Source organism: Dipodomys merriami, unplaced genomic scaffold, assembly GCF_024711535.1.
Source record: "Dipodomys merriami isolate MVZ:Mamm:240054 unplaced genomic scaffold, mDipMer1.0.p SCAF_1, whole genome shotgun sequence".
NCBI lineage: Eukaryota > Metazoa > Chordata > Mammalia > Rodentia > Heteromyidae > Dipodomys > Dipodomys merriami.
Genome location: NW_027202270.1, coordinates 126,773,993 through 126,791,890, shown reverse-complemented (window position 1 = coordinate 126,791,890; position 17,898 = coordinate 126,773,993). Strand labels below are relative to the sequence as shown.

Sequence of the window (17,898 nt, the reverse complement as noted above, 5' to 3'; positions counted from 1 at the left end):
ACCAAGGCTGAAAGAAGCTACAAGAATGTGAACCAAGATGACTGCACTGGATGGTGAAGGAGGAGAACGGTAAGGAGATCTACATTCAGTGGACATTAGTAATGACCAGAGGGAAGGTTCTGGGTGGTACTCACGCTTTGGATTTTTATGGCTGGGGACTGGCACTGCCATTCATCCACAGGATTCCAGGAGAGCAGACCTTGGCACCTTTCTGTGAATGATGGTGAGAGTTATCAATGCAAGAGATAAGACCGAGGAATCTACAAGACTATGTCAAAGTAGAGCATGGGCAATAGTGCCTCAGACAAGACACCCAGCTTTTCTTTAGTGTCCCCTGGTGCAACTTTGGAGGATAGGGCCTGGCTGAGAAGGCACCCCCCTTCCCCCCCGCCCCACTGAGGGTCAGGGCTGCGGTTGGGGGGATATTGTGAAGCCCAGGACAGACTTGACCACACTACTAGATGGCCCCCATGGACCTTGGTGAAGTAGCTCAATCTCCACTAAATTTGATTCCATTTTTTTTTTTAATTCAGGAAGTTGTTTTGTTTTTGCCAAATGAAAAGGGAGTGTTAGTGACTCACGCCTGTAATCCTAGCTACTCAGGAGGCTGAGATCTGAGAAACAAGTTTCAAAACCAGTCCAGGCAGGAAAGTCCATGAGCCTCTGGAATGGTACACTGACTTTTCTTCTATCCTTTTTATTTATAGCTCTGCTAGAGTTAATATTATCTTCTTTATTTAGCTCTATGTATGGTACTAATCACTAGTTCTCATTCAGTCCCAGTTATGTACACTTCTTCTTAATATTTTCAAACATAATCTCTCTGTGCTATCTTTTTGAATAAATCTTATTTGAAGTCTGTTCAAGCTGAACAGGCTGCTTCCTGTGGTACATGGCTGTCTAGCCGCCTGGGATTTTTCTTTGGCTTGGTACTTCTTGTTGCCTGCTTCTTGTGTTGGAATCTCTGATTCCTTGACCTTATGATCAAGATGGTATGGTCTTACTCTTTCTAGGTTTTCTCCCTTGTTTTGGTAGAGCACATCCTTTAGCAGCTTCCTGAGAGAGAGGATAAGGCTATACCTTTTCCAAAACTACATGTCTCAAAAGATTGGATTCCTTTCTTACCTTTTGTTTTGTATGTAGTAGTTTGGAATAGAATTTGAGATAGGAAATACTTTTCCCTCAGAAGGCATTGTTCTACTGACTTCCAGTTCCAGGCTTGTTAATGCTGATGACATTTTGTTTGTACCTGAATTTTTTCTTCTCTTTGAAAACATTTTATGAACTAGTTTTTTTTTTTTTTAATAATCACTCTGGTCTGTTAGATCGCCTCTTTGTCTCATTTTCTGAAACTTCCTGGTGATGTGTAATTTAGTTGGAGCATGAAGACAAGGGTTGAGGACTTGTGTACTGTAGTTTATCTCATTAAATGCTCCAAGATATACAGTGATCCAGAAGTCCCTAGACAGCTGTGAGAAGAGTGGGAGACAAGATATTGATGGGTTGGTAGTCTTCACATGTGACATCTGAGGGGCGGCATTACAAAGTCCAAGTAAGAAACTTGCCTAAGATCCCACAGCTAATAATGACCCCATTCAAAGCTCACAACACATGTGCTGTGCTGTGCTGTGCTGTGTGTGTGTGTGTTTGTGTGTGTGTGTGTGTGTGTGTGTGTGTGTGTGTGTTGGTCCTGGGGCTTGAACTCAGGGCCTGGCACAGTTCCCGAGCTTCTTTGGCTCAATACTAACACTCTACCACAGTACCTCGTCCAACTTTTTCTGAGTAGTTTATTAGAGATGAGTTTTTCCTGAGTTTTTCCTGCTCCAGCTGACTTCAAACCACTATCCTCAAATCTCAGCCTCTTGAGTAGCTAGGATTACAGGCATGAGCCACCAGCGCCCAGCTTTGGTATTTATTATTATTCTTATTCATTGAGAATTCAGTCATCTCGCACAATCAACAAGCCCATTTTGCTGGTAGATGTGACAATTCTGATCTGACTTCAAGTTTTGATCTAACTGCGGGGGGGGGGGGGGGGGAGGGGGGAGGCTACTGCTGGCCACCAGAGGGCAGATTTTGCTACCATCCTGCAGAAAGCTTCCATCCAACACATGATATACCCTCAAGAACCTTGAGAAGGTAGTTGGGAATAGAACCAAAAAGCAGAGGCCCCTTTCAGAAAGAAATCCTTAAAAGATGTATTAGAGATATATTGTAGATAGATAGAAAATATAAATTGACATAGCCCATGGCAAGCTTCCCAATTCAATTTGATGTAACATCCACCTAATATTTATAGAGACTTCACCTATCAGGTGGGAATCAGCCCAGAGTCAGAAATACTCTAGTAACTGCTGGAGTATCATCAACATTATTATTAAAAACAATTAGGGGGCTGGGCAGGTGGTTCAGTGTTACAGTGTTTGCCTCGCATGCATGAGGCACTGGGTTCTATTTCTCAGCACCACATAAGCAGAAAAAGCTGAAAGTGTTGCTGTGGCTCAAGTGGTAGAGTGCTAGCCTTGAGCTGAATTGCTGAGGGACAGTGCCCTGGTCCCAAGTTCAGGACCCGTGACTGACGATAAATAGATAGATAGATAGACAGACAGACAGACAGACAGACAGACAGACAGACAGACAGACAGACAGATAGATAGATAGATAGATAGATGCTGGAGGAGCTCCAGTGGCTCACACCTAGATACTCAGGAGGCTGGGTTCTAGAGGAATGCAGTTTAGAGCCAGCTCAGAATGAAAAGTCTGTGAGACTCCATTTCCAACTAACAAGCAAAAAGCTGGACTGGAGGCATGGATGAAGTGGTAGAACACCAGCTGGGTGAGCAACTTGAGCATGCAAGGCCGAGTTCAAACTCCATACCACCACCAGCTGCAGCAAGAACAACAACAAAAATATATGCACATTATCTTGACTCACAACAACCCTTTGAATCAGAAATGTTTGATCATCATTTGATCGCTAAAGAGATTAAGAAACCTGCGCAAGATCCAACAGCTAATAATGACTGCATTCAAAGCTCACAACACATCTGAGTCTGTCCACTGCAAAAGCAACACCAAATACTACTGGAATCTCAAGTTAAACCCTTGGAATTTGTCACCAAACTAAATAAAGCTCTGCTCTGGAAGAGGGCCTGGGTGAAACCATGAGGACTAGAAACCTGCAGTACTGTCATGGTGGGACTCTGAGCAACTCACCTGCCTCTCTGAGCCTCAGTTTCCTTAGCTGGAGTGTGTGTGTGTGTGTGTGTGTGTGTGTGTGTGTGTGTGTGATTCTAATGTGTGACCCATAGTCTAATCACTGCCCTGGAGCTTTACATTAGTCATTTTTGGCTGGAAGTTTACAGAAGAGGGGGGAAAGGAAGTGGTAGCACCAAATTGCACTTAAACTACAATGTGCAAACAAATCACCTGCAAATCTTATGAAATCTTGAATTCAGAAGCTCTGAAGTGGGGCCTGGGGCCTGGGGGTGGGGCAGGTCTTCCTTCCCAACAAGCTCCCAGGTGATACCCACAGACTGAACTTGAGTAGCTGAGCTGTAGCTAGAGTGATTACAGATGAATGAGAATTATGGCTCTGAATTCAGGCCAGCTGGGACCTTGAGATACACTTGAAAAGTCTGTGAGACTCCATTTCCAACTAACAAGCAAAAAGCTTATCTATAAAACACCTACTCACGCCTGTAATCCTAGCCATCAGAAGGCTGAAAGTTAGCCCAGGCAGGAAAGTCCATGAGACTCTTGGCCCCCAAAAAGGTGGAAGTGAAACTACAGCACTAATCTTGAGTGAATGAGCTAAGAGACAGCACAGCACACACACACACACACACACACACACACACACACACACACACACACACACAAATGAGGCAAGAGGGCTGAGGCTTAGCTTGATGGTAATGTGTGCCCTGGGATCAAATCCTAGGAACCTTCTTCACCATGCAAGCAATAGTAACTGTTATATCCAAATGCCAGGTGTCCTTGAAGGCCCAGAACAGTGCCTTGATTTACTAACACTCCTACTTCACTCTCCCCAACCAGATAAGCTCAAGTGGCTGGTGCCAGATCAAAAAAAAAAAAAAGTACAATTAGGAGTTTGAGCAGATAACACTGGCTGGTCCTCCTCCCTACCTCAGCTGTAACCTTGTTGCTCGACATTTGTCCCACCACTAGTTACTTTCATACCACGGCACCATGCAACCCTAGCATTCAGACTCACTGTGAATGGTCAGACCATAAGCCAGGAGTGCGCCTCTAACCTTGGCTGGAGGCTACCGTTTTCTGGCAATAAACCTGTGCTGGTGTTGAGCCATCTCCTGTCCATTCTCTCTCACCCTCTTTTTCTTTTTGAACCTAACAGTGACCACATTCTTGTGGTGTTCGAATGAGGTATTGCGTAGCGACGCACAGTGCAACGAGTGCTAGCTTTTTGTTAGACTAATTTGATAGGATGCTTACTATCTATCTCCCTAGGAGTTTCTAATGGCTTTCCTACATGCATTCATGCATTCATTCATTCATTCATTCATTCAGTCAGTCAGTCATTCAGTCAGTCAGTCAATCAATCTCACTGTGAGGTAGGCACTACTGTTTCATCACCCCCATTTTCTAGTTGAAGACAAGGCACAAAGATGGAGTATCTGGTCTACACTTGGGCGACCTGAGTGTTGCCAAGCTGGAGATTTGAACTCCGGGGGAAAAAATGTGCCCTTTACAACTCCTGTCCTGCAGGCCTGGCTTTGGGGCTGCTGGGGGTCACGGGTCAAACCCGCTGGCGCGCACTGGGACCGGCAGGGGGCGGCCCAGGGCTACGTGGGTACAAAGATCCCTTCCGAGACCACGCCCAGAGCCCGTGCCCGGCGCCCCTGCCCCGTCCCCCTCGCCGCGCAGCTGTGACTGAGGCCCCCGCACCCCACGCCCCGGGGGGCCCGGTGTTGGAAGGAGGCCCGGTCCGGAAAAGATAGCCCTACTTCAGTTCACATGGGACATCTCCAAGATAAGAGTACGTGCTCCGGGGACGCAGGCACAAGAGAGAGTTTTCCGTGCCACCCCAGCCACCCTTGAACCCCCCCCCCACCCCTACCCAACGAAGAAATCCACCCATCTCCCTTTCCTGAAGCTCGGCTGGGGGCTGGGAGCCCAGCGGAGCGGGGAGACAGCCGGGGGACCGTCTTGGATTCTACAGAGCACTTGGGGCAGGCGCGCGGGGTTCGCGGACCGGCGGGGAGGAGACTCTCACCTCCAAAATGCGCAGGGTTGCGGGGGGACCTAAGTGGCCGGTGGTGCTGGTGAGGGGGGTCACTGGGAGGTAGGGGGAGGCAAATGAATTCCAGGGGCGGCACCAGGAGGTAGGGGTTCACCGGACGGTTTCCATGGCGCCCGGGGCGTGGGGGAGGAATGCACCCCACACAAACTGTGGCGAAACAACTGCTGTGCCCGGCGGGCCGGGCGGGAGGAGGGCAGGCGGGACTGGGGGGGGAAGGAAGGGGGGGATTGGGGCGGGCCGGGGGCGGGGCGGTCACGTGCGCCCAAGGGGGCGAGGCCCCGAGCCTGCCCCGGAGTGCTCCGAGCCGGCAGAGCAGCTGTGCCGAGGAGAGAACTTTTTCCAGGACTGAGGACGTCTTTCGGGGGGCTCGGGAGGGGAGCCAAGGCGAAGAACGCCCGGAAGCGGGCTGCGGCATCTGGGGACAGGTGTGGCCGCGGGGTGGACGAGTGATTGGCGTTTGGGTGTGAGCGCAGCCAAGTCCCCTCGGACGCCGGCTGTGGATCTCGGATTCTCCGTGGGGCGCGGAGGGCTGCGCTCCTGGGCGAGGGTTCCCTCAGCTCGAGGGCCAGCCAAGGGGCTCCTGAAGCCTGCGGGAGCGAGCCGGCGAGCCGCCCCGCTCCGGGGAGGCTGTGGTTATGGTGAATGAACGCCCCGACGAGCAGGAGCGCGATGAGAACTCCGCGCGCCAGTCCTCGCTCGAAGCGAACCTTAGCTCCTCCACGCCCCATCCCAGCGTCTCGGCCCATCCCAGCGTCTCCATCCACCCCAGCGTCTCCATCCACCCCAGCGTCTCGGTCCATCCCAGCAGTTCGGTCTTGCCCAGTACCTTGGCTCAACCCAGTGCTGTCACCCAGCCCAGTTGCTTCTCCAGCCCGGACAACTTGAGCGTGATCAAGTTGAGCGCGCGCCGTTGGGCCGTGGTCCTGTTGTTCAGCAGCTACTCTATGTGCAACGCTTTTCAGTGGATCGAGTACAGCTCCATCAATAACATCTTCAGGAACTTCTACGGGGTCAGCGCCTTTGCCATCGACTGGCTGTCCATGTGCTACATGCTGACCTACATCCCTCTGCTCCTGCCAGTGACCTGGATGCTGGAGAAGTTCGGCCTCCGCACCATCGCCCTCCTCGGCTCCGCTCTCAATTGCCTGGGGGCCTGGGTGAAGCTGGGCAGCCTGCAGCCTCACCTCTTCCCGGTTACCGTCCTGGGCCAGGTCATCTGCTCGGTGGCCCAGGTGTTCATCCTGGGCATGCCCTCCCGCATCGCTTCCGTCTGGTTCGGGGCTAATGAAGTTTCCACAGCCTGTTCCCTGGCTGTCTTTGGCAATCAGGTGGGCAAAGAGGGAGTTTGGGGATGGATTTAAAGGGGTCTCGAGCCACGGCGCGAATATGTTAGGTTGCACACGCTGTGAGTTTTCTGGCTAACAAACCTTTATGACTCTAGGTGGCTTTGCAGCTAGGTATGACAGTGTGGTTGGGTGATTGTGACCCACGGCAGTTAGCCTTTTCTTTTCAGCTATAGTGTCTCCTCCCCTAGCAGGAAACGTTTCTAGAACATGATCTGCTTATTAGGGTCCCTCCAGAACCCGTGTCAACCTACCAGTTTCCACCTGTGACTTCCTGCTCTTTTTTTGTCTGGAGTTCTTGGGCCTCAAACTGTTCTGATGTCATCAGAACTTGGCAGGTGGTTTTAGCTGACCCAGCCAGCTTTCCTCCAGTGCCATAGCCCCTCTACTACACAATTGCAGGGCCAGGCCTGAAGATGCTTGGCCCCATTCTCAATTTCTTTTATACACAGGTGAAGCCTGGATGGTAGGATGAATACTTTGTGCCAAATTCCTTCTCTGGGGTTTGGAGCTAAGTGCACTGGAATGGAGTAGAAATCTCACTCTGAATTTCCAAGAACAATCCTAGCATCTAAAGCTCACAATCATCCATTTTCTTTCCTCTTCTTTTCTTTTTACTTTGTGCTTGCCTTTTTTTTGCTCCAGGCTGCCACTTTGCCATTTGAACCACATCCCCACTTCCAGCTTTTTGGTGGTTACTTGGAACTTTTTGGTCTGGGCTAGCTTCAAAGTGGGATTCCCAGATCTTAGTCTCCTGAGTAGCTAGGATTATAGGCATGAGCCACCCACCCTCAGCTTTTCTCATTTCTTCTTTGGGAAGTAGAACCCCAATTCTTTTTGTCTCAAAGTGGTTCTGATTCAGACACTTGGGCATGTTGTGAGTTAGCCTTCTTCACAAAGGCAAGGCACGTACTTCTGGGTTCCTTTTTGAGCAAAACAACTGCCTTTGTCTTGTACTTTTTCCTAAGCACGTCTTGGCTACATGTTTACCAGGTGGCCAGTAATGCTTAGTTCTCATAGGCCTGTTTTCTGGTACCTGTTGATGTCATTCCCAAAATATGTCTTCTTATATAGGAAATGTTCATTTGGGACAGGAACTTGCCAAAACGTTTCTAAAATGAAAGTTTTGGTTCTGTTAGATTTTGTTATGCCAAGGTCACAGGACCCCCACCAAGAAGACCACCGAGAGTTAGACTCTACAGCTGTTTTATTTAAATGGGCTGCAGCTCGGCCTCGTCCTACACTCCGACACAGCAGAGCCCAGGAGGAGAGTCCCGAGCTAAGGATTTGCAGGTCTTACAAGGGCACACAACCAGGTGGTTTAGCACCACGTGTTGCTCTGCTCTGAAACAAGCAACAAATGTTCACTGCCTCAAATACTCTAACCTTGCAATTTTACTACCAGGAAGGTAACTTGAGTTCAAGTTTTCCCATGCCTGGAGTTCTGTACTTGGGAATAGCGCATGCAGTCAATGAAAGCAAACAGGGGTGGACTTGAGCACAGAGTGCACCAAAATATCCCTTACAGGGTTTGTACCCAGGAATGTGAATGTTCTGAAGAATAGATTGAAGGGCTAGAGATGAAACTAGTGGCTATTATGGTGAGTACCATTCTGGTATTGAGGATGACATTTCTCAATTTTCTATTCTCTAAGGTGGCACAAACACGGGGTTGGACTCTAAAGCTGGGGGTGGGGTGATGGCTGGCGGGTGGACTGTTCATCTTCAGAGGTTGGAAGCAGCAGAACAGCACTTCTGCAAGGTCACACAATCCCAGACCACCAGAAGGCAGACTTGCAGGCTGGAGGAAGCGCTCTCAGTTGGCCTGGTACCATTCAAGTGGGAGATTCTGATAATATTTATTTGTCAGGAAGTACAAAGAGGCTTCCACATCTGGGCTCGCACACCTGTAAAGAAACTTAATACTAGATAGGTCTTTAAAATTTAATAGGATTAGTTATTCATTTCTCACTCTACCCCTTTTCCCAAAGTCAAGAAATGCTAAGAATTTTTACACTTAGAGCCCCTTCTCCCTTCACCCCACCCCACCCCATGTACATTTACATTGTGAAGACATCTATTTAGTTTGCTCCTCCTGGCTTAATCCTCTGTGCTAAGTTCAACCCTATGCAAAACAGTTGCCCCCATGTGTTTGTTTCTCTGTGAGTTTCAACCTGCCTCTAGGTAAAGCATAACTGAAATGGAGGAGAAATATTAACAGAGTACCTGGAGCTTTGCAGCTTCCCAAAAAGATTTCACAAAACTGAACAGATGTCTTTCTGCAGCATAATGTGTCTCTGTCTGCAGACTTCATTTTGACCTTTGCAGAGTTAACATCTGTGAGACTTAGCATCTGTATTATCTCCAGCTAACTAGTAAAAAGCCAGAAGTAGAGTTGTGTCTCAAGTGGTAGAATGCCAGCCTTGAGAAAAAAAGAAAAAAAAAACTAAAGGACAGCTTGACCTTGAGTACAACACAAAAATAAATAAATAAGTAAATGAATAGTCCTGTTCAATAGAAATACAATACTAGCCATACATTCAAGCACATAGGTAAGTAAATTTTTTTAGTAAATGTAGAAAAGTAATAAAGAACAAAGGAAATTAGTTTTACTAACATGTTCTTTAACCTAATATATCCAGACTATTTCTTCAACATGTTGTCAGTATAATACCATTTTACCTCCTCTGTCCGTTTCTTGAGGTAAGAATCAAAACTGATGCTTCAGCTGGATGTAGTGGTGCACACCCATCGTGTCAGCATTCAGTGAGATGAGACATAAAGACCTGGAGTTGGAGGCCAGCATGGGCTGCCTAGGGAGACCCTGTCTCAAAAAGAAAAAAAAAAAAAAAAAAAGAGAGACCAAAAAAGTCCTATTAAAATTTGTATTGTGCAAGCTAGGTAAAGTGCTCTTACCAATGAGCTAAGAGCCTAGTCCTTTACATGTCTTGCATTACTGACTCTTGAAAGTTTGTTACCTGTTGTGCCTTTCTGGGAAAGCATTTCCTTTCCCGGAGTAAGTAGGTGGATCTAGAACAGTAATGATGATCCAGAAGGGGAAATAGGCTCCAGAAGGTTCCAGGAAAGTGGCTCCAGCTTTGAGAAGGCTGTCTGGCTGGACTGGCTGGTCATGCAGAGCCACCCAGCTTGGCTGAGAGATTCTGCGATTGATTCAGGAACCAGGCAAGTGGTCAGCTTACTCTTGATCCAAACATGTGGCCACTTAAGTGTGAAGCCCGCACCATCATTCTTGGATCTTCTGGTACCAGAGGCCTATCAGGGTCACCTGAGGGAAGTTTGAGGAGGTGAAAGCAAGCAATGTAGTTCATAGGCTTTGATTGCTGTTGTAATGGTATGAGAAGAGTTTGCTGACTTGACTGCTTTCTGGCCTTCTATCATTAATTGGAAGACAGGTGAAATAGGCAAAGGCTCCAAGAGCAGAACCTGGCTAGTGGGGACTGAAAGGAAACAAGGGATATCTAGGGCCTCCCAAATGCACGCATATGAGTAAGTGAGGCAGGCCTGATAAAGGTGTCTTGGAGAGTACAGTAGTGTCTCAGTTGCCCCCAACTGTTGATATAACAAGGCATGACTCATTGGTTTTAGATCTTCCTTCCTCTCTTTCTTTCTTTCTTTCTTTCTTTCTTTCTTTCTTTCTTTCTTTCTCTCTTTTTTTCTGTCTTTTGAGAAACCACAATTTTAAAATCATATTGAAATTTATATAATATTTATCATTTTAGCTATTCATAAGAGTGAGATTCAATGGCATTAAATATATTTGTAATGTCCTATGACTATCATCACTGTCTTTACCAAAGCATTTTCATCAGCCCCAACAGAGACTTAAGCAACTCCCCTCTTCTGTACCCTTCCCCTGAGAATCTCTCTTCACATTCTGCCCTAACACATTTGCTTTTTTTTTTTTTTTTTTTTTTGTCAGTTGTGGGCTTGAACTCAGGGCCTCAGCGCTGTCCCTGAGCTCTTTTGCTAGCACTCTACCACAGTTCTACTTCTGGTTTTTGGTGGTTAATTGGAGAGAAGGAGCTCATGGACTTTCCTGACCAGGCTGGCTTTGAGCCATGATCCTCAGATCTCAGCATCCTGAGTAGCTAGAATTACAGGCTTGAGCCACCACTGCCTGGCTTACATTTGCTTTTTGTAGGTGTCTCATCTAAGTGGAATTACATGACCTTGTCCTCCTATGTCTGGCTTGTATAATCTGTTTTCTAAATGCTAGAAACTAACTTGTATTTTTGTTAAGTTTATATTCTGTGTCTTGAAACCATGGATCAGACAAAATTACCAGTTTGAGACTTTGGGGAGAGGAATGTGGAAATGAATTCCATTTCTACTTTTTCTTGCCTTGGGAGTCTCTCAGCATAGGTATGGGGTGAGCAACTCTGGGAAGAGATTAGTGCCATGTTCAGCAAATGTGAATTTGTCTTGCCACAAGGCTGGGTGGAAAGATAGATATCTGGATCTGCAAGGACCCAAGCTTCTGTAATTTTAACTGGCTCCCAGTTGAGGCTAAGTGTTATGCACGTTGGCTTGAAGCCACAGGACAGAGCATTAGCAGGTGTGGAGAAGACTTTTGTGTATGGAGCCATGTTTTTATATGGGCTCATTTATTACGTGTTTGCTTTGTCTGGTGTCCAAATGAAATCAGGAGGAGCTTGGGCCACTCTTCCCTCAGATTGAAGACACAGGCTGGCTACAGAGCAGGGCTCATAAGTCTGACTCCTTTAAGGTGCTGAAATTATAATTAAGGCCCAGGATGTGGGGGACAGCTCTGATGGGATATGAAGTCTAACCATTGTAGATGCTCACCTTTAGGTTTCTTTGGCACTTCCTGATACACGGGCCCAGGTTGGGCCTGTCTGACTCCATCTTGGCTTTTATGCCTCATCACACATTGCTGTAGTATCTGTTACTATGGAATCAAGTCTATATCTACTCCCACTGTATATAGTGCAGCCTGTGCTGTTCCCTTCCAGCGCTAACCACTCTTGCTCCACAACCAACTCCTTAAAGAGGGGCCACTGGAAGTGTAAGATTCAGTCCCTGGAGAGTAACATCAGCAAGATGGCTATTGAGGAAACTCTAGGCTCTCGCTCCCCATGGAGACATTAAACAAACAAGGAGGAACAAGCTAAAAGAACTTCCTTATCTGACCTTTGGAAATCAGATATTTGTAGCAATCATACACACTCAACCAAGAACAGTCCACATTAAAGATGGTAGAAAATGTGGTGGCTTTTTACTTGCCCGGCTCCACTCTCTCTCCCATACTCTGCCTCTCAAGTCTCTAGCTAGTTCCCTTCTGCAAACTGTAAAGAGTAGAAAGACGGAAACATTGTAACCTGATTTAACACAATAGTATTTTATACACTACAACAAATAGGCCAACAGGGAAATTAAGAGAACAATCCCCTTTGCAATAGGGTAAAAAAATATACTGAAATAAATCAAAGAGGTTTTAAAAAATCCTTAAACTAGCAAGGCGCTGGTGGCTCAGGCCTGTAATCCTAGCTACTCAGGAGGCTGAGATTCAAGGATTACAGTTCAAAGTCAGCTGGGACAGGAAAGCCCATTGAAACTCTTGTCTTCAGTTGACCTCCAAAAAGTCAGAAGTGGCTCTGTGGCTCAAGTGGTAGAGCACAAGCTTTGAGCACAAAGAGACTCACGGACAGTGCCCAGGCCCAGAGTGCAAGCCCTATAACAGACCAAAAAAAAAAAAAGAAGAAGAAGAAGAAGAAAGAAAAAGGAAAGAAAGAAAAGGCTAAGGGACAAGCCCCAGGAAACAAAAACAAAACAAAACAAAAGCATGAAATTATACCTGTATACCATATACCAATATTCATTCACATAGATCAGAAACAAACACATAAAAGCTAAAGCCATAAATGCTTAAAAGGGACAGGAACTAAGATATTGAATTTGGCAATGGTTTCTTGGATATGATAACCAAAAAGCAGATATCAAAAGAAAAAAGTTAGATAAATTGGAGTCCTTTGAAATGTAACATTTTTGTGCACGAAAGAACATAATCTACTGAGAAGGCAGCCCATAGGCTAAATAGTTACAAATCATGTATCTATTTCCCAACTGAGGCTGTTTGGACTATCATGGTGTGGCCAGTCACGAAAGGAGCTGCTAAGGAGAAAGAACCAACCAGGTGCCTGAATGTGGGGAGGCAAAGCCAAAAGACTCATGTCTACCTCCTTGAAGACAGTCATAAATAGGCTAAAGAAGCACGCTGATCTAATACTTGGGGGAAAGCGATTGGAGGAAAGAGAAAATGAAGTGTTCCATAGTTGGTACATGTGTGATCCGGCTTCATGGCTCTTCACTAGATGCCGGTTCAGATGATAGCCGCATTATTGTGCTCTCGAATGTGAACAGTTCATCCTGTCACATGTCCAGGCTCTACACAGTGTTTTCAACTGGCTTGAGCTATTACCAAGCCCTAAAAACAACTCAGGCAACCATCACCAATGTGACCCATATACCAGAGGTATTATGTATCAACACTAATAGGATTCTATTGCTCAAGTAATTGGAGATATAACAAGTGGAGCTGGAAATTCATAACTGGATATTCTATGGTTTTATTCTGAGGCAAACTGCCTCAGTGTGCCTGTGGCACACTCCACAGGTGACTCAGTCTCAAGAGACTGCTCCCACCAGGTGTTGGTGGCTTACGCCTGTAATCCTAGCTACTCAGGAGGCTGAGATCTGAGGATCACGGTTCAAAGACAGCCCAGGCAGGAAAAGCTGTGGAACTCTTATCTCCAATAAACCAGCAGAAAAACGTAAGTGGCACTGTGGCTCAAGTGATAGCGTGCTAGCCTTGAGCTGAAGAGCTGAGGGACAGCACCCAGGCCAAGAGTTCAAGCCCCACAACAACAACAACAACAAGACTGCTCCCATTTCAGACTTTGCAAGGCCCAGGGATACTCACACCTCCAAGGACCCCTGCTTCCCCCAAAGTTTCAATTTTCTGCAGAAGCTAACAGAACTCAGGAAAATATTTGATTTACATTTGCCACTTTATTATAAGGACATAAGTTGGAAACAGCCAATTGGAAATGTTTGATGGGCTTAGGTAGAGGGAGAGGCTGTATGTGGAATTTCCATGTCCCATCCTAGCATGCTGCCCTCTCAGCCTCTCCATGTATTCCTCCATCCTGAAGCAGAGACTCAATATTTTAGTTAATTTCCTTCCCTTCCTCCCTCCCTCCCTCCATTCCTTCTTTCTTTCCTTCCTTCCTCCCTTCCTCCTTTCCTCCCTTCCTTCCTTCCTTCCTTCCTTCCTTCCTTCCTTCCTTCCTCCCTCCCTTCCTTCTTTCCTTCCTTCCTTCCTTCCTTCCTCCCTTCCTCCCTTCCTTTTTGTATGCCAGTTCTGGGGCTTGAACTCAGGATTTGGATGCTCTCCCTAAACTTCTTTTGCTCAAGGCTGGCCCTCCACCACTTTACCCATAGCTCTACTTCTGGCTTTGAACCATAATCCTCATATCTCAGCCTCCTGAGTAGTTAGGATCACAGGTGATAGACACTGGCAATGTTCTATTTTCTATCTTGCTAGTTCCCACTTTATTTTTGTTTTTGTTTTTTGTCAGTCATGGAGCTTGAACTCTGGGCCTCAATGCTGTCCCTGAGCTCTTCAGCTCAAGGTGAGCACTCTGCCACTTGAGCCACAGTGACACTTCTGGTTTTCTGGTGGTTAATTTGAGATAAGAGTCTCATGGAGTTTCCTGCCCAGACTGGCTTTGAACCACAATCCTCAGAACTCAGCCTCCTGAGTAGCTAGTATTGCAGGCATGAGCCACAGATGCCTGGCTCCTACTTTTTAATTAATCTTTCTTTAGTAAAGGTAATTGTCCCATTCTGAGTCTATCTTGGGGCCCTAACCTGTGGCCTCATTAGTGTAAAGTCAGGTCTCTTGGAAAAGGGCTAAGAATAAAAGATATTCCTATCATTCCAGAATTTCCAGAGATTTTTTTTGGAGCTCTGTGTCAGGAACTGGGACAAAGACCAAGCAGTATTTTTTTTAAATTATATACCAACTATAATAGTAGTCAAGTTCATCGAGATTGGAAAGTAGAATGGTGGTTGTGGAGAGGCCAGGGGAGGGAAAACAGGGAGTGTTGTTTAAGAGGTACAGAGTATTAGTTTGAGAACATGACAAAAGATCTAAAGTTGATAGAGACAAAGGTTGTACAATAGTGCCAATGTATTTCAAACTATCTAATTATACCGTTAAAAATAGTTTCTTTTTTTTTTTTAAGTGTTGGGAATCCAACACAGGGCCTCATATATGCTGGGCAAATGTTCTACCACTGAGCTACATGCCCAGATGAGAATGTTAAAATTTTATGCTATATGTATTTATCCACCACAACCATCAAAAAGAACAGAAGAGCCAGGTGCTGGTGGCTCATGCCTGTAAATTCTAACTATTCAGCTACTCTAGCTGAGATCTGAGGATCACAGTTTAAAACCAGCCTGGGCAGGAAAGTTGGAGACTCTTATTTCCAATTAACTACCTGACAACCGGAAGTGGAGCTGTGGCTCAACGTGCTAAAGCACTAGCCTTAAGCAAAAAAGCTCAGGGACAGAGCCCAAGCCTTGAGTTCAAGCCCCATGACTGACAAAAGAAAAAAAAATAGCTCATGTCCATTCCCTTTGTCAGCTATTCCTTAGCTAGTGTACTGGCAGACCTTTGTTGTTTCCTTTGTCTCTCCTGTACTCTTCCTCTTCTCTGCCTCCTCTGGCCATTTCCAAAGTGCCACACATGCCAAATAGGAGCAGAGTTTTGGACCTAACTGGTGCTTGAATGAAGCTTAGATGCATGAATTAACAGCTGTTCATTTCCTGAAAGGAATAAAGATGACCAGCAAACTGCTCCAGGCCTGGATGATCTATGCCTGGATTGTCTTCTCTCTGTGAATCAAGATCCTAAACTTTTTTTTTTTTTTTTGTCATGGGACTTGAATTCAGGGCATGGGCACTGTCTCTGAGCTTTTCTGCTCAAGGCTAATGCTCTACCACCTTGAGCCACAGTGCCACTCACCCCCCATCCCCAACATGGACTGGATTTGAACTGAGATTCTCAGATCTCAGCCTCCTGAGTAGCTAGGATTACAGGTATGAGCCACTGGTTCCCAGGCCAAATCTTAATCTTGTACTGGGGCAATCAAGTTCTTACTGTATGTGCATTACACAGAGGTCCATCTTTAGCTCTACTGTGTGCCCTATGATCAGAACCATAACTGTCCTAGTCTTAGCTTCTTTAGTAAAGTGGAGATAATAGCTGCCTACTACAAAAGGTGCTGAAGAGACTGGGAATGTGGCTTAGCAATAGACTGCTTGTCTAGCATGCATGAAGCCCTGGGTTCAATTCCTCAGTACCCCATAAACAGAAAAAGCCGGAAGTGGTGCTGTGGCTCCAGTGGTAGAGTGCTAGCCTTGAGCGGAATAAAAAGAAGCTCAGGGACAGTGCCCAGGCCCTGAGTGCAAGCCCCAGGACTGGGATGATGTAAAAGGCATTTAATTTGAAGAGCCAAAGGAAGAAGCATGCTCTTAGCAGGGCCCCAGTGTGAGTGCACTGGGGAGCAAGCATGCTATCTTCTGTAATAACTGAAGGTTCAGGTGATTCTTAATGAATAAAGTAACCAATAGTTCGGTTCAGAGGGAGAATGAGCCTTTCTTTCCAGAAACTTTGCTGGCAGGATCCTGATGGAGACTTATTCCCAGGATCCTGACGGGTCTGTTTCCAGAGCTACTTAAATGAAGAGCAGAGCAGTGGCTGGGAGATGAGTGTCCTTTCCCCATTGTATGGAGAGGAGTGCTGTTTGTGGTGAGACTTTGGGGCCTCTGAAATGACACAGATGCTGGGTGGGCGCCGTGTCTGCTTGCCAGATTGCAGTCTAATTCCAGACTACTGAAGGAAGGGATCGCCCATGCTTATCACACATACACAGCTGCTTTCCACGGCTAATTCTTGATCTCTTTCCAGCCATGCTGTTAACAGGATGTCCTTCCCTTAACTTCAGTTCCCCTCAAACAGCAACATCAATCAGCCCTGTATGGCTTGAAGGATGAGGGTTGGAGCCCCATCCAAGCTTCATGGTGATGACAAGGTGCCTCCGGTCAAGGTGAAAGCTGGTGTTTCCTCCTCTTTATTCTCTGTCTTCCATCTCCTACCTGGTCTGACCACACTTCAGTCAACAGAGCATCATTCTTTCTTTGATCCTGAAGAACTCAAATCCTGTGTGTGTGTGTGTGTGTGTGTGAATTGTTATGTCTTGCAGGCTTTGATGGCTCAGTCTCTCAACCCAACAATCCAAGTTGCCCACTGGCCAGAGCAGAAGAAAATTCACCTGCTGGCCTAAGGGGATAGGAGGCAGGGCCAGATCTCACTTCCTTACCAGCTTCTGGGCACTAGGCAGTGAGTAGGAGCCTCATGATGGAGCTGTGTATGCATTGGTTTATATCAGATGCCTTCTATAGAGGGGTGAATACAGACCCCTCTTATTTCCGAGAACTGGCTTTGGGTTGGACAGCCCTGTGGGCCTGCAGTTGGGTGTGGGCTGCTTCCACACACACATACTCCCTCTTTCCCCTTCTCCTCTCCCCTTCTCCTCTGCTCCAAATGATTGGACTAGGCTTTCTGGGTCTCCTTTGTGGCTCTTCGAGACTACCAGTGTCACTGGACACAAAGCTATTTGTGTGTTCCATCTTCTCTATAAAAGGCAGAGTGTGCATAGCCCTAAGTCAACAGTGTTAAACAAGTCCATTCTTGTTGGCTGTTCAGAGCAGTGGCTGCCCCTGAGCAAGCTAGACCTCCTCAAACCTTTGGCCTATGTACCCTGTTAGGTATTGGACATGTTTATGGAGTATATTCAGAAAACATTTTCCCGTGAAGAGCTTGACAGGAACACATACCTCACTTCTCCTGGGGTAAGCCAGTGGCTAAGAATTATTTCTTGATTTCCTTTCTTGGGACCATGCAGATCAAGTGTCTCTAAAGGGCAGCCCATACATGTCCAGTATCAGAATCCCTTGGAAGCATTCCTTAAAATGCTGATTCCATGCCAGTTATGGTAACACACAGCTGTAATCTCAGTAGTGGGAAGAAGCTGAGGCAGGAGGATGGTAAGATGGTTCACCTGGGCTACACAGTGAGACCCTGTCTCAAAAACTATACACATGTCTAAGCACCAGGGAGACCCAAAGAATTAGCCTCTCTTGAGTGGGACTCCAGATTTC

The 17,898-nt window shown here is 46.5% G+C and overlaps 1 protein-coding gene across 1 annotated transcript in view; it reads left to right on the top strand.

Annotated features, from left to right (window-relative positions):
• The first annotated feature begins 5,602 nt into the window (after positions 1–5,602).
• Positions 5,603–17,898, top strand: part of Flvcr2 (FLVCR choline and putative heme transporter 2) — a 49,695-nt gene continuing 37,399 nt past the window's right edge. The window contains exon 1 of the mRNA XM_070029619.1: positions 5,603–6,612. Coding sequence (XP_069885720.1) covers positions 5,920–6,612 — 693 coding nt within the window. The 5' untranslated portion in view covers positions 5,603–5,919. The remainder of the gene's footprint in view (positions 6,613–17,898) is intronic.